This window comes from Protopterus annectens, chromosome 1.part1 (genome assembly GCF_019279795.1).
Source record: "Protopterus annectens isolate FY-2018-M chromosome 1.part1, PAN1.0, whole genome shotgun sequence".
NCBI classification, from domain to species: Eukaryota; Metazoa; Chordata; order Ceratodontiformes; family Protopteridae; genus Protopterus; species Protopterus annectens.
This window is the reverse complement of record NC_056726.1, coordinates 13221983-13236982: the sequence shown is the minus strand read 5'-3', so window position 1 is coordinate 13236982 and position 15000 is coordinate 13221983. Positions and strand designations below refer to the sequence as shown.

At 40.3% G+C, this 15000-nt stretch overlaps 1 protein-coding gene across 1 annotated transcript in view; it reads right to left on the bottom strand.

Moving 5' to 3' along the window:
* The window catches only part of DOP1A (DOP1 leucine zipper like protein A), a 2183138-nt gene that overhangs the window by 951765 nt on the left and 1216373 nt on the right, over positions 1 to 15000 (bottom strand). The window contains exon 19 of the mRNA XM_044073353.1: positions 1 to 213. This exon is cut by the window's left edge and continues 41 nt beyond it. Within this exon, the coding sequence (XP_043929288.1) occupies positions 1 to 213 (213 nt within the window). The remainder of the gene's footprint in view (positions 214 to 15000) is intronic.

Genomic DNA, 15000 nt, shown 5'->3' with positions numbered 1-15000 from the left:
AGAAGGATAATCCGAGACTTACTCCAACTTCTTTCTGCCTGAACTCGCTGCACAGAAACACGCTGTGTTTTTGGATGAAGCAACAACAGAAGTAAAGGTTCCAACACCCTGGCTATATCATGCCTTTGCAGTACCTGACTTAACCAGGCTTGGCCCACTGAAGATGTAGAACCATCAGGGCTACTGAGGCTATCCAGCATGCTAAAAAGTGACCTGCAAGAAAAAGAACAATCTAAAATGTAGACAATCAAACTTAACCAGGAGTTTCAAAGGCACCATCTGCTTAACACAGGTAAAGAAGCCCACATTTGGATAGTGGTTCCCTTAACACAAGCAAGAATAATAAGCAAATAAGTATTATCACTAAAAACAGGGTATCAGGAACCTATTCTTTAGTCACCTTCTGACAATGAACATAAATAACAGATACACGAGCAATCATACACCCAAGTGAGATCCATGCCATTAAACAAGTACTGTCACAAGTGTCATTCTTCATACTTTCCACATCTGTAGCCTCCTCTTCCATTTACACTGTGTTGTACAAAAATATTACATACTTATTATAATGGAAGATCCGTGCTAGAAGTTTTATCTAAGTCACACTGTGGACTAAAACCAGCAAGATTTAGTCAGCCCAGCACCTAAGGCTTTTCCAGGCTTTCCAACCCAATTCTCCAGACCATGGTACTGAAGGATGACCACAATCTAGAAATCACATCCAGTTTGTAATGTTTTGTAAAAGTATTCACAGATACCCATATAGCAAATAAACATATATCACCCACCATACTCCTAAAAAAGGCTTCGGAAGTGGACAATGCTCTTGCCATACAGGAATTTTAGAGATCTAACAAGGGTTTTCCACATCTCTGTTAGCAGAATTTTATTCAAGTATACAGCCAGAAATTCAATGTAGATTAAAAGCCATGATAACCGGTCTCATGCTACTAAAGCATACAAACAGATGTTGGTCTTTCCTCAGAGTGTTAATTCTGGCTATGCAAAATCTGTGCACATCGACATAATGAAGTAAACATTCCCCACATTTTTCATAATTAGGGAAGAACATTGACAGTTTTACAAGACTGACTAATGTTGAATTCTGTGACAACTTTTGGCATGAACGTTACACTAGTTCTCATGGACACATTCTTCTTTGTAAAGAATAAGACAAGGCGGCTCAGGGCATCATGCCTCTCTCTCACAAAGCCTTCATGGTCAGGTAATGGCCAGATAGACGAACTTCAGCTTTAGCAAAAAATCACATTCTCAGCCTGTCCACTGCAACCAAATCTGTTTGTTGAGCATACAGTTTTAGTCTCAGGTTTCAGGGCTATGTTGTGGGCAGCTTACACAATAATACAATCCAAATTGCTACTCCTGAACTGTGATATTAGCTCTTAGATGAAAAGAATGCAATTATCCTTTCCCTTTTAAACTATATATAGGTCAGTGTGACTTGTTTCCTCAGAAAGAAAAGGAAAGGGAAGTTATGAATTGCAATATTTAAAAAGATAATTCAAGTTCTAAAAGGGATAAGAAGTTGTTAATGCATAGAAGCTGTACCTACCATCTGCAAATGTGTTTGTATAAGCTGGCAAATGGAATACTATGTGCAAAAATGTCATGTACTATCACTTGTGAGAATGGTTGCACTGTCAGAATTAACATGGAATGTAAATAGACTTACTGGATTAGATAAATGGTGAAGGGTAAAGACCTACATTGCAAATTGGAAGGCACAAACAGCATCATTAAAAGAGATGCACTTGCACAAGAATAAATGGGAGAACCTGATGAAGCAAGGGTTTCATGGAGGATGCTCAGCAATATATTAAGGGTAATGGGAGACATAGTAATTATATATTTTTAAACACCTTTACTGAATTATCCATTGTGACATAGGCAAATTTACATTTATATAAAAGCAATAAAATTTTTTAACAAATTCATGTTTACTAACATTACACTTCACATATATTGCTATATATCATACAACCTAAGCAACATTATATAAACTATTCAATTCCTGACCCTTTTTTAAACAAGAAACATCTTTATTAAATCATCACTTAGGACACAGGCAATCATACAGTTATAAAAATGAAAACAATCCACACCGACACAATCCTAGTTGCAAGCATTTTACATCACAAACCATACTGCCACACTCCCAGTTGCAAACATTATACATCACTTATAATCTATCCAATCATTTTCAGTCAAACATTATATAGCTCATTTAAGTCTTCCCATCTTTTAAACCTTATTCCTCCCCATATATACTGTTCCTACAATTCACATTTTTCCTATTTAGTTTGCCCCTACCCTTTTCTAAAGGTCTCAATATCAGTTGTTTTATCTCTTTTACTATAGTCACAAATTCTAGTATAGTTGGTTTAGATTTTGATTGCCACTTTCTAGTAACTCCTATTTTGGCAGGCACCATAATTAGACACAGCAAGGCCTTACCATGTCTAAGCAAATCTGATTCTGTACCACAGCTCAGAAAAATCATCTCCCTCGTCACACCAATCTGCCCACCTAGCATCTCCAACAGTGCATCCCACAGGGAATCCTTAAAGTCCGCCAACTCACCAAACTCTCAGAAAATATGTTCCTAATTACCTATTTCTTCCCCATCACACTTCCAAAAATTTCTCCGGAGTCTACTTGGGGTATAAAAATATCCACGTAAACATTTCCAAGCAAAAATCTGAAGTCTTCTAGATTTTGTTGCATATTTGGGAGACGTACATATATCCTCCCACTGTTTATTTGTGAATTGCTTACCCAATCTCTCTTCCCAATCCTTTTTAACCTCCTCTGATTGATTCGTATAGTTATCATGGAATATTTTATATGCGCTACTAATTATTCCTTCTTAATGGCAGTATCTGTTCTAGATTCTACTAAAAACTCTACCAATGCTGGTCTTTTGTTTAGGACCCCCCTACTCCCTTCTTTTTGCCTATACTCTGGTATCAATCCTTGATAGGGAAGGCAAACTCGAACCTGCAGACCAAATAAATTCTTGGTGTCTTCCCATTCTATCATCTTTCCCTCTCTAGTTATTTGCTTCCAATTCCTTGGTTCCTTTTCCAGTTTTCTCCAATAAATTTCAGCCCCCTCTTGCCTATTGTCTATATCCCTAACTGCAGTCATCCCTATCAGCAGAATCTCCTTTCTCCATTCCCATGTTGGCTTAGATCTTAGGATACTTTCTGCTACTTTACAAATATAATATTCTGTATGACTACTGTTATTCTTCTTAAAGGCCTGCACCCAAAATCCCAGTCTCTCCTTGTTTGAGCTTTTTCCTGTTTCATCAATCCCGTTCCACTATGAATTATTATTTTCTGCTTGTGCTATGTATGTGCTATATATGTGCCTTAACTGTGTAGCTCTAAAATACCCCTTTAAATCGGGTAATCCCAATCTGCCCTGTTCTACTGGAAGAATCAGCTTATCCCACTTGACTCTTGCCGTCTTCCCCTCCCAGATAAAGTCCTTCAGCACTTTATTAACTGCTATACACAGCTTCTCCTCTGGTCGATAAAATATGCTTGATCTGTATAAAAGACTAATGGGACTAAAAACATTTTTAACTGTTTGTATCCAACTATACACATTAGTGTAACAAAGCTTCCATTTTCTCAGTTTTTGTATTATCTTTTCATTAGTCTCTTCCCACACATCTTGGCTGTCACACCAGAATCATTTTAAACCATACTCCTAAATACTTCTGTTATGATGTGAAATATTGCCAGCTATGCCATGAGAAGTAGGGCAGTGGATGTGTAACATATGCCAGCATAGCTAGCTGGAGTTTTGTAAAGAATTGTATGTCATTTGTATATCAAACTGATTTTAAACTGTACTTGTAAAGCGCTTGCATTAACAAATGTACCAACAGTGGGTCCTGCTGGATAGACAAGAAATACAAGTTCATCAGACTATATAGTAACTGTTAAAATGAATAGACTGTAGCAGAGGATACTGGGAGAGAAGATGATAATCTCAGCCTAACTACCTTCGAAAAATAGTTTGAAATTAAATTACCTGGTTTAGGCCATAAAGATTGTATCTTACAGTTCTGATTGCAGCCAGAGACAAAATGTATGTGAAAATCACAACTAAAAATCCTACTGTATTGTCCTTAGTGGAGAACTAATTGCTACCCTGAAAGGGTAGATGTTTTTGAAATGGTTTTATAGCTTCCAGATGCTATAATACATATTAGCAAAGCTCTATATGTGTGTTAGATTCTGGTTCAGTTTGCAGTAAGGGGGGTAGTGTGGGAACCAAAAGTCAGATGACCAGATGTATCATGCAACACATAACCCTCGAGAACACCCACCATCACAGCTCTCACATAAAAACACAAACCACACACCCACCTTCATGGAGGCTCTTAACAGAAATCTCAAACAGCAGAGACCTCCAAGGCAGAAACGCACCTGACCACCACAGAACAGCACAAATCACAAGACACATAGCTCACCTACACAGTGTATCCCCCAACCTAAGCCCCTAAGGCAAAACAGCTTGCCCAATACACTAATCATAGGTGACTCGATGGTGAGGCACAATGATGTCCCACTCACTAGGTTGACTAAGGAGAAGGTAACAGTCAGCTGTCTATCAGGTGCCAGAATCTGACACACAACGCACGCACTCAGGTCACTCCACAAGAAGTACAAGTATGACTCTGTCACTGTCCATGTGGGTGCGAATGACCTGAGATGCACCTCCCTGGACTACATGAAGAGAGACATGAAGGAACTCTCGGATTATGTGGCCCAGGCAGGTATGACCCTAGACTTAAGCAGCATCCTACCGTTGGCCAGAATGATATGCAGTACAAGCAGAAAATGATTGACTTCAACAACTGTCTACATTTCTGGTGTCATTCTAAGGGATCTAATATCTGTCTGCTTGGGATGACATGACTGACAGACCTCGATGCTTTGCCAGAGATGGCCTGCATCTGTCACCCCTGGGTTTCTGGATACTGGCTAAGGCTCTTGCCACACCTATAATGCCTTTTTTAGGAGATGTTCCAAAGACCAAATTACCACCATAACAGCTATAAATAAATGCAATCTGAGGGTCATGCTGCTCAGTGCTAGAAGTCTAAATCTCAAGATGCACTTGCTCGAAGCACTCCTCAAAATGGAGAACATCGACATTTATGCTGTAATGGAGACTTGGTTTAAAGCAGCAGAAAGCACCCCTGTGCTACCAGGCTATAACTCATTCTATACCTTTCGGTCCCAGAACACGGACCGAAGCTCCAAAGGCGGTGGTCCCAGTCTCCATATTCATAAAGGATATGCACATCTCCAGACTAGTAGCCCAGCAAAATACATCTGAGATACTTCAGGTACAACTAACATTGGGTACGACAGTGAGTCAGGTCACAGGCTGCTATAGGTCCCCACCCATGTCCCAAGACTCTCACTCCACATTCTAAAGCACTCTGGAAACTATTAGGGTCCAACCCAACACTTTCATACTAGGTGACTTCAACTACCCCTCCATCAATTGGGAAAACTACTCATGCACCAATACACTGGCCCAACGCTTCCTGGAATTCATCAATTCCAATGCCTTGGACCAGCTCAATCTTAACCCCACTAGAGGAAGCAACATCTCTGACCTGGTTATTACTAACATGGGCAACCATTGCTCTACACCAAAAGTCAATTCCTCCCTGGTTAGATCTGACCACAAACTAATTACCATGGAAATCCACATATCACCCACACCCCCCCCCCCAAAGGTAACCACCATGAAAAACTTAACAGAGGTGGCTAACTTCACGGCACCCATGTCAATGGAAAATAGATGCATGACTGCCAAATCATACACCAATGCACTGTACGAACACATACATAAATGCATGGAACTAGCCATACCCAGCAGAACTAAGACGCTCTCCTCCAAAAAAAAGGAAGCCAAGCTGGTGGTCCCCTGCCATTAATAAACTCTACAACAGAAGGAAGAAACTGTTGCAGAAAAAGGTGAAGTCGCAACACTGAAAAAACTCCCTTATTAGCCTCAACAAAAAGTTGAGATTTCTCATCAAAACCTCTAAAGCCAGCTATGAAAGCAGAATCACGGTAGACACTAAAAATAACCACAAAGCCTTCTATAGTTATATCAAGAATCTCCATGGCAATACCCAGGTTTGCTCTGAGTAACTGCACATTGGTACCTCCTACACTGAGCCAACAGATATTGCCAACATACTGGCCGACAGATTCAGTGACAACTTTGCCCTTCTCACTCCCCCTAAAGGACCAATCACAATACCAGAGGAATGCCAGGGACCCAGCATTACTGCAGCACAGGTTAAAGATGCATTGTCTAAGGCCAAGAATACAGCTTCCATGGGACCAGATAATATCCCTGGATGTGTTCTACATGAACAACAAAATGAACTGGCACCACATCTGTGTGCTCTGTTCAATCACAACCTCACCTCAGGCTTTATCCCTACCGAATGGCACACTGCTACAGTCATCCCTCTCCGTAAAGGGGGAGCGACTACAACCCTGGGAATTATCGCCCCATTAGCCTGACGAGTCTGATATGTGAGGCTACAGAGCGCATCATCATGGACCTACCTAACAAGGATATAGGGAATCTCTAAACTTCAGATCCCACGCAATTTAGTTTTGTGAAAGGTAGATCATGCCTGCTCAACCTGGTTGATTTGTTTGAGTCAGTCACTAGAGCTGTGGATGAGGGCAAGGCAGTTCATACAGCCTACCTCGATCTGGCCAAGGACTTTGATCCCATTCCCCACTCAGGAGTTATTGATAAACTCATCAAACTAGACATCAACCCCTATATCACCAGGTGGGCTGCAAACTGGCTCAAAGATAGAACCCACAGTGTGAAAGTAGTGGACTCCCAAGTCAGACTGCTGACCAGTCATGAGTGGAGTCCCACAGGGATCAGTCCTGGGTCCTATCCTGTTTGCCATCTACTTCTCAAAAGTCCAGGCCAACATGGAGGGACTCAGTTGGCTGACCAAGTTCACAGACGACTGCAAGCTGGGAGCCATTATTAACTCCTGAAGTGATGGAGACATCCTACAGAAAGGCCTCACTGAGACCAATGACTGGTGTCGAAACCATGGCCTTAAGCTTAATGCCAAAAAATGCATCATCATCCCCTTTGGGAAAAACTTGGTTCCCACAAATTACCACATCAATGGGAGCCCGTGAACACTGAAGGCGTTATAAGAGATCTGAGGACACAGGTTGACAGCAACTTCTCCTTCGACCACCACATTGCCACTGTGGTCCAAAAGTCCTTCTATGTGGCACAACTCATTACCATGGGTTTTGCATCCAGGAAGAAAGAGGTTATCATCTCTCTCTACTCTTCCCTCATTAGGCCAATCGAGTATAATGCCCCATTTGGCATGTACTTCACTAGACACATGCAACAGCTGGAAAGGCCATAAAAGTACCTCACAAAGAAGATCCTAGGCCTTAAACACGTCCTACATGGACAGACTAAAAAAACTCCAGCTATTCTCTCATCTCATATCGTCTACTAAGGGGCGATCTCTGCTTGACTTACAAAGCCATGTCTGACCCCGCTCTGTTAGAAATGCTACAGCTAAAGAAATCCAAATCCCTCCACATGAAACGCTCCAGAGACCTCAACCTCATTACCACAATCAATGGAACATGCTGGAGGGACAGGTTCATAACCCAGAGACTGCCCATGCTCTGGAATAGAATTCCCACACATGTCAAGCAGAGCACCTCACTGGCCCTCTTCAAGAGACATCTTGATGTGTGAACGGGAAATAGAAAGTTCACCCAGGGGATCACTGCAGTGGCTCTACTTGATAGAGGCACTGGGAACTAATGTCGGGCAGCATGATGCCAGGGCATGTCTATGGGCTAGGCTTGTAAAGGTTCCAGGGCCATTAGCCTAGTACACACCTATGAACCTATGTCATTCTGTAATCCAGTACTGAAATTATGTTTTAATACTAGATGAGACAGAAGTCTAAGAGCAGTCTGTTTGTGAATCCTGACAAGAAGGAAGACCACTCACCCACTTCATCTTGCCTTGCAGTAAGTGAAGTAAGTGAACTAGGGAACAGTAGTTTTTAGTCAGCCAGGAAAATATAGTGAGATTAGTTAAGTATTGTTTTTCTCTATCTGTGTGAATCTATCCATCTGTGTTATTTTTTAACATTTCCTGTGTTGAAACTCTGGTGTTTAGTGTAAATAGACATTTAGTATTTCCGTGTTCTTTTACTACTGATTATTGAATATATTTAAATATTTCATTGTGGCTGGTCTTTTAGAGAATATTTTAACATTTGAGAGTACTTGTATTTATTTGGTGACACTGTGGGCACTATCATTTGTATTAGTATTAATTTTACTCAGTATAACTGGATACCCTGGTAAGAGCCTTACAGTACCTGGCTTTGGAGTGTTCTGGTGGCAGTATCTACCTTACAGTCTGGGAAGAGGGGGCACATCTGGTAAATCTGTGCCAGCCTTTCCCAGGGGTGTGTGTGTGTGTGTGTGTGTGTGTGTGTGTGTGTGTGTGTGTGTGTGTGTGTGTGTGTGTGTGTGTGTGTGTGTCTTAAAGTCTGTGCTTATCAGCTAATTGAAACCGGGACACAGTGCACTGTTTTTTGCAGAGAGAGAGAGAAACATGGAGACTTATTTGGGGCCTGGAGAGGAAGTCTAGCTCTAGGTTTGAAGTGTGCTCCCTGTATGCTGCATGTGAAAATACTATATGTATCCATTCTTGCTCCAAGTAAACGTCCCTCACTGGTGTCTATTTACTGGCCAGAGGAGGAACATCACAACTTCATTTTTATTATGTCCTCATAAATATGGATATTTCTGAACCAATTCATATAAGGCTACCTAATTTACCACTATTGCCTTTGTTTTAGGTTCATTAATTTTGTATCCTGAAAAGATTTGAAAAGGTTTCAAAATGTTCCACAGCACTGTAATGTCTTTTTCTGGTTTTGTCAGGTATAAACTAATATCTCCAAATAGAGCCAGCTTTTCTTGACTACCATATCAATTATAACCTTAAATTTCTGAGTCCTTTATTTTTTTTTTGTCAATGGTTATAAATACAATGCAAATAACAAAGGGGAAAGAGGACACCCCTGCCTGGTTCCTCTACTCAAGCAGAAGTTATCAGAGAGGACCCCACTCATCTTACTTTTCGTCTCCAATCCCTCACATATCCTCCTATTGACCTTATATTTTTTTCAGGAAATTCAAATGCTTCCATTGCCCTGCTCATAAAGTCCCAGCTTCCTGTGTCAAATGGTTTCTCTGCATCAAGACCCAGCAATGATAATGGTGTTTTCTTACATTCTGCTTCCCTCTGGATCAATAATGTTCTGTGTTAATGTTATCAAATGACTGCCTCCCCTCCACAAAACCACACTAATCCATATCTATCAATTTTGACATTACGTTTGCAATTCTTTTAGTCATTAAAGACAAACACTTTATAATCATGGTTTTGTATTGAAGTGGGCCTGTATGAAGCTGGATCTGATGGATCTTTACCCTCTTTAGGTATTATAGCTACCACTGTTTTCTTCCAGGATGTTGGTACTTCTCCTCCTCTTAAAACACTGTTAAAACCTTCCAGATTTTTATCATTTTTCCCTCCTAGCGTCCAAACTTACACAGGAATACCATCTATTCCTTGGGACTTTCCTGTACATTGGTTATACAACACAATTTTTATCTTATCTCCTCCTATCCTAACCGTTAGAAATTGAGCCTCATCTGCCTCAAACTTTGGCATATTTAATTCTTCCATAAACATTTCCATTTGTATGTTTTCTTGATTTCCATATTTCTCTGCTTTTATACAGACTTTCATAGAATTTCTGAAATATTTCTAATACCTCTGCAGGATCTCATGTTACCTTCCTTGTTACAGGCTCTCTAAGCTTGGTAAAAGCCCTTTCTACTTTCTGTTGCCGGAGTTGTTGTGCTAAAAGTTTTGATGCTGTAGTGTTATTGTAAAAAAACAGTTGCTTAACGTGTACATTATCGAGATAATCTTATTTTCTGCTTAGCATTCTGCAGTCGATCCTCCTCTTGTTCAGTGAGATTCTCCCTATTTGCAAGTACTTTAATATCTGTCAGACCCTCTAAATAATTCTTGTTACATCTTAACCATAGCCCCATTTCTTTTATTTCTACCCTATTTTTAAACTCCACCTTAATGTTATCCCACTCCCTAGCTATATTTTCAGAATTAATTTCTATCCTCTTGAATAGCTCCTGAATAATCCCCACTAACCATTCATCAAATTCTTTTCTTTTCAACAGACTGGTGGGAAAGCATCAGTGTCACATTTTTATTTCATTATCCTGTGTTTTTACTTCAGTCATTATTGGTGCATGATCTGAAATAGTTACTCGATACGTACCAAAACCGTCAATTAAATGCACATATTTCTGTGAAATGTAAATTCTGTCTAGCATAGCCCAGTTTTTATATTTTGGAGAATATGTAAATTCACTTTGCACTCCTATTACTGAATTCACATCTTCCATTCTAAATATTTTCATAAATTTCTTCAAAAGTCTACCTTCCTTTGTTACACCTTCCCCTTTTAGGACGCCCCCCCCAGAGACCTCTTCACTGCTGCAAATCAAATTCCAAGTCCCACCTATATGTAACATTCCTTGCTGATAAATAATGGGAGAAATAATCAGTTAAACTCCATCAGAGTTTTAGGTGGAATATAAATATATGCCAGTGTAATCCTCCTCCCTTGCCAGTAGCCCCTTAGCTCTATAAATCTGCCTTTATTATCTGTTTTATCCTCTTCTATCACTATTGGAGCTCCTTTTGCAATTAGTATAAGTACTCTTTTCCTTTGTCCAGATATTCCGCTGAATAATCATCCTGAAAACCTTTCTTCATCAAATTCACATGTTCATTTCTTTCCAGGTGTGTCTCCTGTAACAAAGCTATTTGCACACTACATTTTTAACAGTTCACTATTCTTTCTTCTTTATATTTATCTGTGAGACAACAGACATTTAAGGACATTACAGAAAGCATCATTATATTAAAAAGTATTCTTGCCTACCATCTGTCATTTGAATCTTCCCTGCACCATCTATGCTGGTTGTGACTCCTTGAGTTTATTATAAATATCTGTATCCAACTACTTATCATAAAACTGTATAAGTTACTCGTGGTAAAATGTATATTTAAACTGATATCTGTATATAGTTTATATGTATGGCCTTTCTATTCTGTTGTCTTGCTTAATATCATCTCTCTTTGCTAACATTGCTTGTATTTACTATTTTGAATGTTATGCACCAGTATAGTCATTGTCTTGTGGAGCTTTTTTCCCCCGGGCCTCCAATGAAAATGGGATCCTCTGGCCCAGTGGAGTTTCCCAGTAAACAAATGTCAATCAATCAATCAATAAATAAATAAATAAATATTAATCCCACCTTTCATGTATAACACCTTTTTTTGTTAAACATCTAGTACCAGCTTTTGTGTTACATGCATACACTGGCAGCTTGCACTTTTATAAAGTTATATAGATTTATATATATATATATATATATATATATACATACATACATATATATATATATATATATATATATATATGTGTGTGTGTGTATTTACTTTTATATATGACTCAGATATATATAAATACATATGGCTCTACTTCAGTTGATCGAATTAACCTAAAACTCAAAATGAAAACAAAACTGAAACACAGAAGATCAAAATATATATATTTGCTCCATTACTTGTTGGTTCTATAGACTGCGCCAAATGTTCCAGGTGCATGATATGTAACATCCGCCATAGTGTTATGCTGGTGTGTAGTATGAAACAATGAAGGGAGGCTGTTTATTAATGCAACTATCACAGTAATGGAGCAGATATATGTTTTGATTTTGTAAACTCTCAATCTTCTGACATCCGCCATAGTGTTATGCTGGTGTGTAGTATGAAACAATTAAGGGAGGCTGTTTATTAATGCAACTATCACAGTAATGGAGCAGATATATGTTTTGATTTTGTAAACTATCAATCTTCTGAATGTTCGACGTTTTCAGCTTCAGTTTTATGTTAATTCGATCAACAGAAGTAGACCCATATATAGGTTTACTTTAGATAATCGAAATACCACTTACCTGACTTTTAAAAGGCAGAGACGAAAGCACCGAAAATCCATTTAAACGAACACTTGCATCACTGACAAAAAACTAAGTAACCATTTGTCCATCATGGTGAACTTTGCCCCTTTCCTCACTGCAGTGTGATCGCAGAGTTGGTATATTTAGTTAAGGGGGGGGGGGCACAGCCCTCCACAAGTGGGTTTCATGTGGGTCAGTTTTCATGTTTTGTTGTGGTGTGGCCAAATGGTTACTTACCTATAGTTTTCTGCTGTAAGTGTAAGTGTTCATTTAAATGATTTTCGGTGCTTTTGTCGCAGTGCTTTAAAAGTCTGGTAAGTGGTATTTCGATTATCTAAAGTAGACCAACACACACACACACACACACAAATATATATATATATATATATATATATATATATATATATATATATATATATAGGTTCATAGGTAGGTACTAAGCTATCTGCCCGAGGGCATTTATAAGCCTAGCCAGAGTGTGTAGGCTTTCGCCGCACCATTGATTAATTAACTGATCCTCTGTCAAGCAGAGCCAATGAAGTGATCCCAGGGCTATATTTTCCACTCATCAAGGTTTCTCTTGAAGAGTGTTAGTGAGGGGCTCTGCCTGATGTAATTTGAAATTTTGTTCCAAAGCATGGGGAATCTCTGTGACAGAAATCTATCCCTCCAGCATGTTCTATTTATTGTTGTGGCGAGGTTTAGTTCACTAGAGCGCGTGGCTCGCAGTGACTTGGATTTCTTTAGGTGGAGCATGTCCATCAATTCTGATTTGGACATGGCTTTTAAGTCAGGCAGAGATCACCTCTGAGTAAGCGATATGCCATTCAGTACAGACGGAGTTTTTTCAGTCGGGCTGCATTAGACATATGTTTGAGGCCAGTAATCCTCTTGGTGAGGTACTTTTGTGGTCTTTCCAGCTGTTGGAAGTGTCTTGTGAGGTACATCCCAAATGGGGCATTGTACTCTATGATGGGTCTAATGAGTGACGAGTAGAGGGGCACTATAACCTCTTTATTTCTAGATGCGAACCCTTTAATAATTAGATGGGCCACATAGAAGGATTTCCTAACTACTTTGGCAATATGATTGTCAAAGGAGAGATTACTATCTACCTGGGTCCCCAGATCTCTTATTACCTCTTCTGTATTAAGAGGGCTGCCACCTATGTGGTAATTCGTGGGTGTTTTGTTTTTCCCAAATGGGATGACTATGCATTTTTTGGCATTTAGCTTGAGGCCATGACTTTGACACCAGGTGTCCATCTCAGTAAGGCCCTTTTGGAGGATGTCCGTGTCAGCCGGAGAGTCAATTATGGCTCCCAGTTTGCAGTCATCGGCGAACTTGGTTAGCCATTGTCCTCCTGTGTTTGCCTGTACTTCCGAGAAGTATATGCAGAACAGTAGAGGTCCCAGGACCGAGCCTTGCGGGACACCACTTGTGGCTGGTTTAGAGTCAGACCTGGAGCCGCTATTCTTACCGTGTGAGTTCTGTCTGTAAGCCAGTTGGCAACCCATCTCATGACATAGGGGTTTATGTTCAGGCTGGTGAGTTTTTCTGTAATACCAGAGTGAGGAATGATGGCGAAACCCTTGGCGAGGTCAAGGTAGGCTGTGTGAACCACCTTTCCCTCATCTATGGCCTTTTTGACTGTCTCGAAGAAGTCAACCAGGTTTAGTAGGCATGATCTGCCCTTAACAAAGCCGAACTGGGTCGGGTCAAGTGTTTGGAGGTTCCCAATGTCTTTGTTAATGAGTTCCATGACGATGTGCTCCATAGCCTTGCAGACCAGGCTAGTCAGGCTTATGGGGCGATAGTTACCAGGGTCAGTTGTGGCCCCTCCTTTGTGGAGAGGAATAACCGTTGCTGTGCACCATTCTATGGACACATAGCCTGTGGAGAGGCTGAGGTTGAACAGCGGTTTTAGGTCGGGGGTTAGTTTGCTCTGTAGTTCGTGCAAGATGCAGCCTGGGACACCATCTGGTCCCACTGACGCTGTGTTTTTGGCTCTTGAAAGGGCTGTTTTCACCTGTGCATCTGTGATTTTTGGGACACTACACTTTTCTGGTATTGTTGTGGGCCCTTTTGGAGGCGAGAGGGGGGGTGAAGTTTGCACTGAATCTATCTGCCAGGATGTTGACAATATCAGTAGGTTCAGTATATTTTGTGCTATTTTGCACTAATTCAGTGCATATCTGCGAGTTGCCACTTAGATTCTTAACATAGCTAAAGAAGGCTTTGTGGTTATCTTTTGAATCCTTGGCTATTTTTCTTTCGAAGTTAGCCTTGGATGATTTCATGAGGGACCTTAGTTTCTTACTGATACTGATCAGGGATGTCTTTCCTTCTTGAGATTTGCTTTTTTCTGAATTAGTTTCCTCCTTCTATTGTATAGCCTGTTTTTGCAGGGGTCCACCTAACTGGTTTCCTTCTCTTAGAGGAGTGAGTCTTGGTTTTGCTAGGGATGGCACAATCCATGCATCCTTGTAGGTTCTCATAGAGTGCATTTGTAAAGGTTTCTGCATCTGGGGCAGCGTTATCCTTTAGAGTGGGGGCTGTGAAACTTACCACCTCTGTCTTAAGTAAGGTGAAGTTTGCTTTAGAAAAGTTATTTACTGTGGTTTCCTTAGTTGGGGGGTGGTAGTGGGGTGTGGACATCCAGAGTGATTAGTTTATGGTCTGATCTAACCAGTGACGGGTTGACCTCCGGTGTGGAACACCTGTCGCCCATGCTGGTGATGACCAGGTTCAATATGCTTTCACCTCTGGTAGGGGAGTTTACCAG